The sequence below is a fragment of the Eleutherodactylus coqui genome, chromosome 1, assembly GCF_035609145.1.
Source record: "Eleutherodactylus coqui strain aEleCoq1 chromosome 1, aEleCoq1.hap1, whole genome shotgun sequence".
In the NCBI taxonomy this organism is placed as follows: domain Eukaryota; kingdom Metazoa; phylum Chordata; class Amphibia; order Anura; family Eleutherodactylidae; genus Eleutherodactylus; species Eleutherodactylus coqui.
The window spans coordinates 122,719,357-122,735,048 of NC_089837.1; the positions used below are offsets into that span (position 1 = coordinate 122,719,357).

Genomic DNA, 15,692 nt, shown 5'->3' on the forward strand with positions numbered 1-15,692 from the left:
GTACTCCCAGGTCCTTTTCCACCTCATTTTTCCCTAGCAGTACCCCATTGAGTGTATATTGGTGACATCCGTTTCTCCTGCCCATGTGCATAACCTTACATTTATCAACATTGAACTTCATTTGCCATTTTTCTACCCAAGCCCCCAGCTTATCTAGGTCTGTTTGCAGCCGCATATTGTCCTCCTTTGTATTAATTGTCTTGCATAATTTTGTATTGTCTGCAAATATTGATATCTTACTGTGCAGCTGCCCTATCAGATCATTAATAAATATGTTGAACAGAATGGGGCCTAATACTGAACCCTGTGGCACCCCGCTAGCAACGGTGGCCCAATCTGAGTATGAACCATTTATTACCACCCTCTGTTTTCTATCTTTGAGCCAGTTCTTTACCCAGATTCACACGTTTTCACCCAATCCAAGCTGCCTCATTTTATACATCAGCCTGTTATGCGGCACAGTGTCAATTGCTTTAGAGAAGTCCAGATATACGAGATCAATAGACTCTCCCAGGTCAGCTTAGAACTTACTTCATTGTAGATGCTGATCAAATTGGTCTGACATGATAGACCCCTCATGAAGCCATGCTGATGAGGACTTATACCATTGTTTTCCTTGAGGTATTCTAGGATGGCGTCTCTCAGAAACCCCTAGAATATTTTTTCAATTATTGAAGTGAGACTTACCGGCTTGTAATTAACAGGTTCTCTTTTAGACGACTTTTTGTATATTGGGACCACACTGGCAATGCGCCAATCTAGTGGTACTGGCAGAGCCTGATTAAACATGATTAGCTGGGATGGGAAAACCCCTTTAATGCAAATGCCTTTAATATGCCAGCTGTTCAAGTTCATACTTACAGGGGTTCGGGAAGAATGACTCTTTAACTTTGCAGAACCACTGTTTTATTAACTACAGAAATGAAGTCACCAATGAGCACTAGGCCTGCAATGTGAGGACCTTGCCAAACAGATTCCCATATCTCAGCTTCCTGGACCCTTGTGAGTGTGACACAGGATCAGTGGGGAATTGGAGTAATCTGTACTTGACTTTCCAGAATTCAATATTGAGAAGCGTCGGGCTCCTAAACTCTTCTCCATCATTAGCTGAGAAAACAAATACTTGCTATTCAAGGTTCCTGAGATTACTTAACCTTTTCTGCAGGATCACAATATAACCCCATATGGCTGTAAAGGAGTGCCAAGCTCTCTGATGATGTATTAAGACTGATTTGAAATGTTCTCTTCAGCCATGCTATGTATACTGAATTACAGAATTACATTGATTACTATCTCTCTATATAGCCCTACAAGTATAACTTATTTCCTGCCAGAGTTATATCAGCAAATGACAAAAACATCTGTGTTCTGCGTTTCTACAATGCCTGCCAGAACTGACGTGAATTTGGCAGCATGCAGAATGCATGATGAACCCACTCAAGAGACCATAAGAGTAGATCATTAGCCTTTTAACATTTTAGATGTAATTAATTATGTTAATACATTCTACATATGTACATGTAATGTGGATTATAATTGACTACAAATTACGGAGGTTTTTCCGTCTTCTAGTTTCTTCTCGCCTTCCCATCCATAACCCTGAACAAAGGTTGACAACATGCTGAGATGCAAATTGTAAATGTTAGCATAGAAGTACAAAACTGACCTCGAAACTTCATGGAGGTATTAACTTCTGCAACTTTAACATTCTACATTGACATCCATTATGTCCAGTTCAGAAAACAACATTTTCATATACCCTATTAGGGCGCTCTGGGTTGAAGGTATTATCCTACCAAAAAACATTTATTAGCTATTCACAGAACGGGTGATAAATGTATGATCACTTGGGGTCTGATCATTGGAGCCAAAAGGCATCATGAGAATGGTGCCCCCATAGTGAATAGAGTGTTAGTACCCATGTATGTCCACCAGTCCACTCACTTCTATGTGACTGTTGGAGATAGCCGAGAACATTGCTTGACTTCTATAAACAGTGAATGGAGCAGTCGTCATGCATGCGCATCACCGTTCTATTCTCTAGAAGGACTTGGAGGGGGGCGGGCACTGTTCTCTTGATCCTTCGGGGTCCCACAAGTTAGACGCCCAGCAATCATACATTTATTGTCTATTCTGTGATGAATAATAAAATAGGTTCCGCCACTCTGGATCCTTCTCCCTTGACCAGACTGAAGAGTTGTTACAAAGAATATCTCTCACTCTGAAGGACACGTCCTGGCCTGCATTACACTTACAACCCATTGATTTAATTGGGCTCATGTTTAAAGTGGTTATCCAAGAAGTACAAAAAACTAAAAATGTCAATATAAATTCCTAATTATCTTTTCCTACAGGTAACAGGGGGTAAACTAAAATGTCTACCAAATGTATCGCTTCTCAGACATCCATCCGACTGTAACTATGGTTGAAACCTGAAAAAATAACGAGGGGCGAGAAATCACACTTCTAGCAACAATCAAATATTTCATAATAGTCTAGAGGTGAAGGAGCTTTCAGACAGTAATAAAAGGTCACACAAGATCCATAGCCTAAGATTAGTGGGATTAGATATATGATAAATGTTGGAAAAGGAAACCAATTACCTCTTCTCAGAGAGAGTGTCACATGAGATGAGTCCATTGTGCCTTGGAGCCCAGGGACTTAGGATATTAATCAGTACTTTTATTACCAAGATGATGCAAAAATGATCCAAAAATGACATCTTCATTTTACAGGAAAAATAGAAATTGGAAGTCGGTGAAGCCTTAAGAGAGGAAAGAAATGGCTGCAAATATTTTATTCTTTGGATAAGATCTTATTGAGCATTTCTCATAAATTTCTGCCGTTTATGATCTTTCCCCGGCTCTATGATTCACCCATATTTTTGTATTGTATTGGTAAGGCAGATTTCATTTTATCATCAAGATGCTAAAATTGTGACACTAAGTCGTATCTCACTGATAAGAGGTAATAAAAGACTGACAGCTTCAGCCCTCCATATCGATTCTGCATTCCTCAACTTATTTTAGTAATAATAATGATTCCCAGATCCAAGTGTCTTGTCCCAAATGATGCAGTGCAGATGGAGCATTCTTCATATATGTGCAGGAAATAAATTATAGGTGATAACATTTTGACATTTCACCAAAACGGCTTCTTTTTTGTGTATAGGGTCAAACAGTAGAACAGGCTGCTCTATTTTCTCAGCAAATTCGATCTTCCCAAGCATACCCAGGCATTCAGCAAGCACAGGTATTGTCACTACTACTACTTGTAATATCTTGGGCATGCTGTTTCTGTATACTATAGTCAGGAACCTTCTATTACCTGTAACATAACACACTACAGTTGTCTCTGAACTATAGATGCTTGTACAATGGCCAATTGACAAAGAATGGTGGGTCTTGCTATATGTTGCTAAGCAAAATATAGGATTGTAAAGGGCAGGTGTATGGGTGTAAAGTATGAAAAGACACATCCATATACGATGGGAATGTACATTTTATTATTACATGCATAGATGTGCCATTATATGTAAAACAGTTAAAAGTACTTTAAACAATGTACTCGTAAGGCAGTGGCATATCTAGGCCAGGTGGAGTATGGCCAGGTTTGCTGTAGTAACACCATAATGGCAGAGGCAACGTGGGAGCATAGGAGATGCCAAGTCACACTGACCAAGAGGACAATATCAAAAATCAAACACCTAGTAGGAGTTGTCAGAATCGAATGATACTTTATATGTGTGATTGTAATGTTGATGTAAGTGATTACTATAAGGGCTCATGTCCACGGGCAAAATAAGAATTAAAATCCGCAGCGGATTTTAACTCTTCTCCTGCCCGCGGATCCGCATCCCATAGGGATGCATTGACCACCCGCGGGGTAGATAAATACCCGCGGATGGTCAATAAAAGTGATTTAAAAAAAAATGGAGCATGAAAAAATCTGGACCATGCTCCATTTTCATGCGGGTCTCCCGCGGGGACGGCTCCCGCGGGCTTCTATTGAAGCCTATGGAAGCCGTCCGGATCCGCGGGACACAAAAATCTGATTTTACTCACACGCTCCGGTTCTTCTCTTCGCCGCAGCGCCATCTTCTCTCAGTCGCGGCCGGATCATTTTGCTTCGGCCCGGCGCATGCGCGGGGCACATCACCGACGTCATCATGCACATCCGCCGAGCCGAAGAAAGAAGATCCGGCCGCGACGAGAGAAGATGACGCCGCAGCGAAGAGAAGAAACGGAGCGGGTGGGAGGTGAGTTTATTCTTATTTATTCTTATTTTCAGCCCTCATGTCCGCGGGGCAGGAGGGACCCGCTGCAGATTCTACATGGAGAATCCGTAGCGGGCCTGATTTTCCCCGTGGACATGAGGCCTAACAGTGCAAAATAATAATTTATTGCAGAAAATGTAACACTTGAAGGGAGGCTCTAGTACCCTGTTGGGCTACCTCTACCTTGGATGTAAGATGTGAATGCTGCACTGAGCGGGGGGTTGGACCAGATGACCCTGGAGGTCCCTTCCAACTCTACCATTCTATGATACGGGTGGGCATGGAGGCATACAGTTCAGTATGGTATTCTGCAGCATATCAGCCCACATTTGCTGTAACTGAGCCTCTAGAATGTGCAAACTCAAAGCTGTCAAAGTTGACATCACAGGTCTCATACACATTCTATTTTCTATAAATCTAGTGACTGGGATGGTCATGGAAGTTTGGCAAAGTTGTAAATGCGTTCCTGTGACTCCCCTATTGTGTGTGGCCGCGCATTATCCTATTGGAAAATGCCTTTTGGAAGCCCTGCCATAAGAGGAACACATGTGGCTACAGGATGTCCTGAACATATCACTGAGCTGTCATTGTCCCTTGTACCACTACTGGGATAACTGACTGTCTAATGCAATAGCCCATCAGACCATCACACCAGCAGTGGGGACAGTGTGCCACCCCAGCACAAAGGCAGGATTGAGGTACTCACCCCTATATTTCTAGATAAACCTGGATTCACCACTGTAGACAACCTGATTCCACTACATAGCAGTCCTGTTTCATTGTTCCTGACACCATTGCAAACTGAGGTGACAATGGGAGGGTGTCAAAAGCGGTACATGTAGATCATTCATCTAATCACACCACAATTCTAATCATTTGTATATCTGCCATATCAGCCTGAGATTTAACTGCATGCCGTGCTTTGCAGATAAATGAGAATGCCTTCTAGGTGCTTGATTTTTTTTTGTTTACAAAGATATGTGTGTATATGTGTATATATATATATATATATATATATATATATATATATATATATATACATATATATATATATATATACATATATATATATATATATATATATATATATATATATATATATATATACACACAGAGTCCTTTCATGGTACTGTGTAGTAGAGAAAAGGCATGTTGAAATACTCCTTTAAATTTAGAATTGGCATTACGGCTACCGGAATCTCAGTTCTCCCATGTATTTAAATTAATTGATAATTATTGTCTAAAAAAGAACAAGAGACATCAGCTGTGTGAAGTCACTACTGACCTCTTTCTGAGGGACCAATTCAGTGTTAACTATATTTATTGTGCAAAGTAGAACAAAGAAAGGTATAGTGTTCAATCATGGGAGATGAAATTACTGATCCTCTCTTCGAGATACACCGTCCACATCCAGACGTATATCCCTAGTAAGTACTGAGGAAGAGGTTCACTAACCTCGAAAACCCACATACATGCTGATTTTAATCAATAAATACAGAATTTTGCCAATAAGTAATTATATGTAATTATATTACGCCTAGAGGTCGTGCCATATACACAAGATAATTATTTTTCTTTTATTTTCCTTGTCTATATAATCATGGAAGACAACATCTGTCAATGGATACAATGACTAAATATGGTCTCCAGAAAACACTCAAAGCCCAACTACAAGGATACACTGCTTCTATGAGCTTTGGACTAAGCTGTATTAACCCCTAAATAAGTGAAATACAGGTCATCTTAATACTTCCACATCTTCTCCCATTTTGTTTACACTTTTATTCCCAAATTAGGTATATCCCATGGGCTAGTACCACAGGGAAGATTTCAGTGCCTCACATATCTAGAGCTAGTCTTCAGGAAGGATTGGTCTTCACGTCATTGCTCATTTTGAGAACTCCTCTGGGTTAATTAAACCTTGAACACTGGATGACAGATTTATTTGTGACATGAGTGAGCGTCTTCACATGAACGTTCCTTAGGGCTCACAGCTTTGGTAACTTGTTTGGTTTGTTTCTTATACAATGTAAGCAGATAAGGTATACAAACAATTAAGATTTTAAATGCAGTATTAACAGCTGAGCTTAGCAATAATACTTGAAATAAAGCTTGAACTATACCGAACACTGTAAAATTCTGGTCATCTAGATCAGCGGCTTCTACTAAATTGTCCCACATTTAAAGGGGTTGTCCCGCGCCGAAACAGGTTGTTTTTTTTTTCAATAGCCCCCCCCCCCCCCCCCCCCGTTCGGCGCGAGACAAACCTAATGCAGGGATAAAAAAAAACAAAACGGGTAGTACTTACCCGAATCCCTGCGCTCCGGTGACTTCTTACTTACCTTGTGAAGATGGCCGCCGGGATCTTCACCCTCGGTGGACCGCAGGTCTTCTGTGCGGTCCATTGCCGATTCCAGCCTCCTGATTGGCTGGAATCGGCACACGTGACGGGGCGGAGCTACGAGGAGCCGCGCTCTGGCACGAACGGCCCCATTCAGAAGGGAGAAGACCGGACTGCACAAGCGCGTCTAATCGGGCGATTAGACGCTGAAGATTAGACGGCACCATGGAGACGGGGACGCTAGCAACGGAACAGGTAAGTGAATAACTTCTGTATGGCTCATATTTAATGCACAATGTACATTACAAAGTGCATTAATATGGCCATACAGAAGTGTATAACCCTACTTTGTTTCGCGGGACAACCCCTTTAAGCATTGCATAGAATTCAGAAAAAAAATAGCATAAAAGCAAAGCTATTTTCACATTGTTTTCTCGTCTTATAATTCTAATAAATGCCCTAGTCCTTGTGTAATAATTTTTCCAGCTGCATACCTTCTGTCGGGGAAGGGTAGGTCTAATGACCTTTATGCTCCGCAAATGAGACTAAAGGTCTTATGATTGTCCACTAGAAAACACTGCCTTGCTCCATAATATTGGCATATCAGACACTCTCGGATACTCTTAGGCCATGTCTTAAGACATAAAGTATATTTGGCTGTCTCTCTTTGTTGAAGATAAGTTGTCTTACAAAGAGAAGGGGTGCTTGTAAGTTTGTAAGTATTGGACTGGCATCATTGACAGATCTACTGTTATGAAAAGCAAAACAAGGTGTAAATATTTCCAGTATATGTATATATGTGTGTGTGTCCATTCCCTTTTCAGGCAGTGCTGGAGCAGCCAACATTACCTCAGTTAGAGGCAACAGAGCTGAAACCTTAGCAGCTTCATCTGCCCTCCTTTTTCCTCTCACCTCTGAAATGATCTCTTTGGTGTGAGCCTGGAATTTGACAATTACAACCTTTTTGAGTAGATTAAATGCTGACAACAGATCTAATACAGACCCTTCATTTTTGATTGACTTGCCCAAGGAACCCACAAGGATTTGACTATGCTTATGGACCTATAATTGCGAGCAAAGAGTACCTGGACCTTGTGTGCAGCTTACAGTTTTACCTCCAACTATCTTACGTGCCTCAGTGAGTGCCATCAGCTCCACCTCCTAGGCTGACATCCTAGGTGGGAGTGGTTGTTGTGGTAGTACGTCATGTTGCATGGCCAGTGCATGAAAATGTTACGGCAAAAATATATGGCCGTCTAGGGAAAGCGGAGTGTACCTTGTGAATGACGTCATATGACCAATGTTACGGCGATAGCCTGATGAGGGACAGCAGAGTGTACCCTGTGACTGAAGTCCAGGTGGCCCATACAGTAGGGTTGCCACACCTAGAGTTCAGTATGTCATATGACGGAGGAATTAAATGACAGAGCCCACACAGTTATGGATTCATCAAAGAATTCCCAACAAATGGAAGTTGGGCTTTTTATTTATAGCCCCCTTACATTGGGGTATCACAACATCATTGGACAATTAACTATGCAAGTTTATTGGTTAGTTTCCAATCCAACATTTCTCATAGGTCAACTTAACCCTTCTTAGTGTCCATTGGTTACATCTAGAGATGAGCGAGCACCAAAATGCTGGGGTGCTCGTTACTCGGGACGAACTTTTCGCGATGCTCGAGGGTTCGTTTCGAGTAACGAACCCCATTGAAGTCAATGGGCGACCCGAGCATTTTTGTATATCGCCGATGCTCGCTAAGGTTTTCGTTTGTGAAAATCTGGGCAATTCAAGAAAGTGATGGGAACGACACAACAATGGATAGGGCAGGCGAGGGGCTACATGTTGGGCTGCATCTCAAGTTCCCAGGTCCCACTATTAAGCCACAATAGTGGCAAGAGTGTGCCCCCCCCCCCGCACTGTCAGCATAAAGATAGTTCTCCTCTGCCATAGCTGTAACAGCTGTGGGAGAGAAGAACGATGTTTGCCCATTGAATTCAATGGAGCCAGCAATACAGCAGGTTCCACTGAAAGCAATGGGCTGCCGGCGATCGCGGGATGAATTGTCGGGAAGGGCTTAAATATATAAGCCCTTCCCTGCAATTCATCCAGAAATGTGTTACAATAAAAATATATACCGGCGTATAAGGCGACGGGGCGTATAAGACGACCCCCCAACTGTCACCTTATACGCCGGGAATACAGCGGAGCAAAGAATAAAAATCATTACTCACTTCACCGGGCGTTCTGCGGTGCTCCTGCAGGCTGTCGCTCCCTCCTGGTCCCCGGCAGCAGAATGGTACTTAGTTTGTGTCTTATGAAAAATTTCCTGAACTCCATTAAGGACCAGTGGAATTAAATCAGGATTATATCTGTGACTTTGTCTGAGAGATGCAGCTACAGCTATGGCTCTAATACAAGAAAGGGGTCAGCATATAGATGTATAGAAATAAACCACCTATCTATGGCTTGTGTGTACACCTCATACATAAGGGCTGATGTCCACGAGCGTCGCGGAATATTCCCGCAGATCTACGCCGCGGGAGTACCATGATTAAAAGCAAAAAAGTGTCTGCTGGTGATCGCGGAATCCTGCGGTCTCCATTAATGCTATATTAATGGAGACCTCCCGCGGCGTAAATCTGCGGCCAATATAACATGCTGTGATTTATTTTCCACTGCGGAAATCCACGGTAGAATTCTGCATGTGAGCATTGGCGGATAGGAAGCTAATAGGTTCAAGACGTATAAAAACATACAGCAACTGCAAGATCTCTGGAGGCACAGTACATGCATTACAACAAACTGATGAAAGCAGTGTTTCTCAGGGTGATGGCTCAGTTCTATTCTCCCAATGCAATAATCGCCAGTCACTTGGCACTCAGTATGTAGCCTCTCTCTATCTCTAACTGTTTCAGACACAGTGTGCATTGCTTGGGTCACAGTCCAGACTGATTTGGTCTCTTCCTAACACACCTGCTGCACCAAACATCCACTGGTCATCTTAGAACTACACTCATTCACTATGCTCTGTTAACTCCCTTGAGAGAAGGATGTACATAGTAAGGACATAACCTGACAATGGCTTCAGCACTAGCTAAACCTATTAAAGGCCCATTTACACGTAACAATTATCGCTCAAAATTCGCTCAAAAGACCGAAAATGAGTGATAATCGTTACATGTAAACACGGGCATCGTGCACTTTTCGTTTGAACAATGATTTTAAGGTGAATTGAAAGTCCATCGTTCAGCTTCTGAGAGATAAAGCAAACACATTTATCTCTCCCTAAACTGCATGCTGTTATCTCGACGGCATGTTTACAGTAGTCGGGAGATAACAATGTAATCTGCCGTCAGCCTCCAGCAGAACAATGCAACTGTTTGCACAGCTGGGTATGTGTTTAAACACATGCTGGGCTCTGCAAACAGCTCATGGAGGTCCTTTTACATGCAAATGAAGATGATAACGTGTTAATGGACATTGACATATGCAATGGACATATGCAAATAGATCACTAAATCTTTCAATCTTTCAGTCATTTGAAAGATTATCTTTGTGTGTAAAATGGCTCCTCCCACAGCAGTGACATAACCACAGGTCCTTCAGCCCAACAGATCTCTTTTACCAAACTGCACAATGTCAACTCCTTCAGACCACCGGATCTCTGTGGTGGTGGTAGGTCAGTGTCTTCTGTCAGGACCGCTGAGTTGTATCTGAGATAATAACTTCTTAGTTGTATTCTCATTTTGTTATTTTGTCTTTGCCTTCCAAGAGCCCTAACTTTGTTGTTCTTCTGTTGGTCAGGCTCTGTGTTTTATATATGTTGTAGGACCTGCGATTACATCACCAGGGGGCAGAGCAATGACGTCACCAGCGGTGGAGCATGAGAAGCACCCATACACAAACATACATACTCAAAGTGGTCTTTAGTAGTTTGAAATGGGGAAAATTGGCTTCTACCTCATTCGGGTTTTTTTTTGTCTTGCTCTAGATTACCATTAGAGGGTAATAGGCTGAACTACATAGGCATATGTGTCTTACATACTATGTTACTATGTTAATGTAGTTTCTGTTCTGAATGTTTCTGCACTATGAAGACAGAAAACCAGTAAGGCATCCTCCATTGTTATTATGCTGGATGCTGATGCTACCCTTCGTATCATTAATATTGAATTCTAAGTGTTATTACCGGCTTCATTTTTTTTTTTGCAGCCAGTTCCTCATGGGTATACAATGTACAGTACTCAGGAGCCAGTTCAACAGCATCATGGTGGAAGTTTACTACTTACTCCCAGTTATAACCCAAGGGCAACCACTGCGGCTCCTCCTAGTTCTGCTCTTATGGAAAGGCTTCGGCAGATTCAACAACAGCCCTCTGGATATATGCAACAAGTAGCTTCCTTCATACAGCCAATAGCAAGTAATCAACGGTAAGTTTTGTAAAGATGTATTACCAGGATAGATTGCTATTATGGAAGTAAACAGTGAAGATTTGTATTCTATACATGCATGCATGAACTATACTGGAAAACTGTGTACTGTAATTGTAATTACACAAAGAATGGTGTTTATTTCCTGAAGCCATTATAAATGGCCTACTGGATTATTTACTACTTACAGCATAAGTGAATTGCATGTACTATGATCATTAGAATATTTGATAACCCAGCACCTGTCAGATCCCAATTACACTAGAATAAAGCAGTCAGCTGAACGCTACCAAGTACATTTCTTATCATCACATAGTTACAAAGCGTGTTTTTCTCATTTAGGTTTACTTATCAACCCTTGCAGCAGAACCCCTTGATCGGAGGAGGCCTGGAACCGGTCGCTGCCCAAGTTCCACATTCAAATATTAGTTCTGGGCAGTTGAATCAGGAGCAGTTGAGACAAAGACAGCAGCAAATTCGTCAGCAGAGACTTGTTCAGGTAAAAACGATAAATTGGCAGATTGTTAACACATTAGGGATCCAAAATAACAGCGAATCATTCATCCACGGTAGAAAGGTCACATGGCGTCATTAAATCCATGTGTTTTAGGTATTACTCTTTTATTCGCTTCTAAAGCTGGGCGACTCAAATGCACATTCTGCAAATGGTATATCAGTATGGAAAGAACATACTAAAGAATGGTATGATAACATCCATCAGGGAATTATCCTACTTAATGAGTTCTGAGAAGATCTTTCAACGTGTACATAATAAAATAAATATTATGGCATCTGTATATTAAATAGGCTTAGCTACAATATATAGTTTCCAGATTTTGGTGATGCATGGCAATTATCCAGGGTGACTATAACTTATCCAAAAGATCTCTAGTGTCCTTAATAATAGCCAGAACTGAATAAAACCCCATTTGCACGCAACAATTATCACTCAAAATTTGTTAAAACAATGGCATATGAGCAATAATCGTTGTGTGTAAATGCTACCATCATGTACTTTTTATCTGAACAATGATTTTTAGGTGAGCTTAAAAACCATCATTCAGACCTCACACTTGTGTTCTTCATGGGAGCTAGAGATAATATTGTATTCTCTTAGCAGCCCCTGCCTGAACAGTGAAGCTAATTGTAGAGCTCAGACCGCCTGCTGAGCTCCACAAGCAGCTCCAGGAGGCTCATTTGCACCTAAATAAAGCTGATAAAGTGAAAAAGGGCATTAGTGCCCATTAGTACTTTATACAAAACGATTGCTAAAACTTTCAATCGTTTGAAAGATTTGCATGTAAATTGGCCTTTACTAGGTGGATAACTGTCAGGTAGGATAATGTGGTGAACCTCCATTTATGAGAAATATGAATATAAGTGTCCTTCAGAATGAATGAATGGATTTGAAGAAACTTATATTGCATGTTTTCAAGTCCCCAGAGTCTCTCTCTTAGAAGATAGGTTGTTAATTAAAAAAGTCCTAGGAAAAGTCATTCATTTTACTCCTGCTGTCTAGCATTACGCCACAATCGGCACATTCTCAGACAAGTCCACCAGACATATGAAGTATAGCCCATAAATCATATGCAGTTAATTTTAAAGAGGAATATGTAGCACTTGTATATGTTTTGTTAATACAATACAATATATTCTGTATTTCAGCTACAACAACAGCAAAGTCAGCTTCAAGTAATGCAAGCACAGCAGCCATTGGTATGTATAAAAGAATAGTACATGTGTTGGTTCTATGTAGATACGTACAAATAGCCAGGCAAGACCTTTTTCTATTATTAAATCATGTGGTGAGAAAAAGGGATTGTCTTCTTCAAGTTCTGTATTAGGCCTTAGGGCACCTACCCACTGGGGATTTTTTTTCCTGCAATGCTAAATTGCGTTTTGCGTTTTTTCTGAAGAGCAATTAGCATAGAATGTGTTCTTGTCCATTTGGATTTTTTTTTTCGTTGCAATTTTTCACATAGGAACTGTCAGTTGCATATGTCTCCTTATTTTTCTCTTAATGCACCCATGATTGTCAATGGAAATTAACGAAAAACGCTGCGAAAAAGGCGCAAAAAACGCTGCGTTTTTCACGCACGGAAATCGGCAACGCCAGTGGGTAGGCGCCCTTTGTCGCCCTTAGTCAGACGGGCGTTTTTTTCGCGCGATTTGCGCATGCGCATGCATCCGGCGATTTTTTAAAACCATTGCTTTGCTTTGCAATGGTATCGGACACATGAGCTCTTTTTATGCGCTCGTCCGATAAATTATAGAACAGAAATCACAGATCGCACCTATCTGCGATCTGCGATTCCTGTTCTCTTCTCTATATGCGCTCAATGGGGCCGGCGGCAGCAGCGCCGACCCCATTGAGAACATATAGAAGACAAATCATTCTTCTCTGCCACAGCTGTAACAGCTGTGGCAGAGAAGAACGATGTTTGCCCATTGAAATCAATGGAGCCGGCAATACAGCCGACTCCATTGAAAGCAATGGGCTGCCGGCGTGCGCGGGATGAATTGTCGGGAAGGGCTTAAATATATACGCCCTTCCCTGCAATTCATCCAGAAAAGTGTTAAAATAAAAAAATATATATATACTCACCTGTTCCCGGCAGCCAGAGTTCCCCGCGGCCGGCCTGCAGTGGGTGTGAAGGGGATGTGAGTCAGACCTGCCCCCTGATTGGCTCAGCGCTGAATTCATGAATGGGTGTGAGTCAGACCTGCCTCTGATTGGCTCAGCGCTGAGCCAATCAGGGGGCAGGTCTGACTCACACCCCCTTCACACCCACTGCAGGCCGGCCGCGGGGAACTCCGGCTGCCGGGAGCAGGTGAGTATGTATATTTTTTTGAATTCATGAATTAATGAATGGGTGTGAGTCAGACCTGCCTCTGATTGGCTCAGCGCTGAGCCAATCAGGGGGCAGGTCTGACTCACACCCCCTTCACACCCACTGCAGGCTGGCCGCGGGGAACTCCGGCTGCCGGGAGCAGGTGAGTATGTATATTTTTCTTATTTTAACACTTTTCTGGATGAATTGCAGGGAAGGGCTTATATATTTAAGCGCTTTCCGACAATTCATCCCACACTCGTCCGCAGCGCATTGCTTTCAATGGAGCCGGCTGTATTGCCGGCTCCATTGAATGCAATGCGCTGGACAGCTCTGGCCCGTTTCTAATGAAACGCGGCTAGGAACAGATTTTCGGGCGATTTTCGGGCACCAGTCACATGATTTGCGGATGCGCATCCGTCATGCGATCCGCAAATCGCGCGAAAAAACGCCCGTCTGACTAAGGCCTTAGGAGTTTGAATGCTCTAGTTGGGTATTTCCAAACCCAGTGTTCCCAACTCAAAGAGATGATATCAAAGTAGCCCCAAGTCTTTGATCATACACTGCGCTACACATTATAAGCCCAGTATGAAGAAAGTCTAAGGGCTCATTCGTTTTGATCCATGAAATACGCGGCGTTTTTACAGACCAAAACTCTGTGTATTCATTAAGTATAGCAGGTTGTTTTACTCGTGTATATACTGCATATTTTTATACACGCAGAAAAGACGCAAGAAATGTCATTGATATTATGCGTAAATACATACTGAAAAAACTGCTGTGAATACCTCAATGCAAACCAATGGGGTTCCAGCAGTGCGTATGGCACACATGAAAAATACGCGCAAAACACACTGCATATATACGCCCATGTGAATAAGCCCTAGGAGTGGGAGGGAAAGTAGATTTACTAAGGGCTCTTGCACACTTGCGTTTTTCTTGCGCGTTTTTTCACGCGATATCGCTGCATTTTTTTTTCACGCGATTGTCAATGGAACTTTCTAATATTAAAAACGCATCGCACAAAAATTGCAAAGCACCAACTTGCGATGCGTTTTTAACATTAGAAAGTCCCACTGACAATTGCGTGAAAAAAAAAACGCAGCGATATCGCTTGAAAAAAACACGCAAGAAAAACACAAGTGTGCAGTAGCCCTTAGTAAATCTACTTTCTCTTCCACTTTTAGGGCTTATTCACATGGGCGTATATATGCAGTGTGTTTTGCGCGTATTTTTATGCGTGTAGTACGCAGTCCTGGAACCCCATTGGTTTGTATCGAGGTATTTACAGCAGTTTTTCATTGTGTATGTACGCATAATATCAATGACATAAGAGAGTTAGTGTCTTTACTATATTGTCAGAAAGTGCAACACAGTACAAAATCTTAGAGACTAGTTTAACCCCTTAAGGACCAAGTGCGGTAAATATATAGCGTTCTGCAATCAACGGGTCAGGTTCTCAGCTGTTAGTCATAGTCGAGGACCCAGAGGAGAAGGGAAAAGCGGTTTTTAACCACTTCTGTTTTCTGCTTTCCAGGCTACATAGTACTTCATGAGTGCTATGTACTGAGAAGTGAAAGCAGTAGTGTTTGTTCCACTATGCGACCCATTGATCACATGACCACCGTTGCCCTCTGTCACTGCAGAGCTGCAGGGTCCTACAGACCCTAATCAGCTCTGTTAGTGACTGATGTCACTACAGGGGGATGTTTTTCCCCATATGGATGCTTCAGCTACAGTGGAAAAGTATGAAATAAAAAAAGACAATGTGAATGACCCCCCCAAAGGTCTTATATGACCTCATGGTGGAC

The 15,692-nt window shown here is 42.1% G+C and overlaps 1 protein-coding gene across 1 annotated transcript in view; it reads left to right on the forward strand.

Moving 5' to 3' along the window:
* Positions 1 to 15,692, forward strand: part of MED12L (mediator complex subunit 12L) — a 504,977-nt gene that overhangs the window by 472,427 nt on the left and 16,858 nt on the right. The window contains exons 40-43 of the mRNA XM_066599797.1: positions 3,172 to 3,252; positions 10,833 to 11,050; positions 11,393 to 11,549; positions 12,716 to 12,766. Coding sequence (XP_066455894.1) covers positions 3,172 to 3,252; positions 10,833 to 11,050; positions 11,393 to 11,549; positions 12,716 to 12,766 — 507 coding nt within the window. The remainder of the gene's footprint in view (positions 1 to 3,171; positions 3,253 to 10,832; positions 11,051 to 11,392; positions 11,550 to 12,715; positions 12,767 to 15,692) is intronic.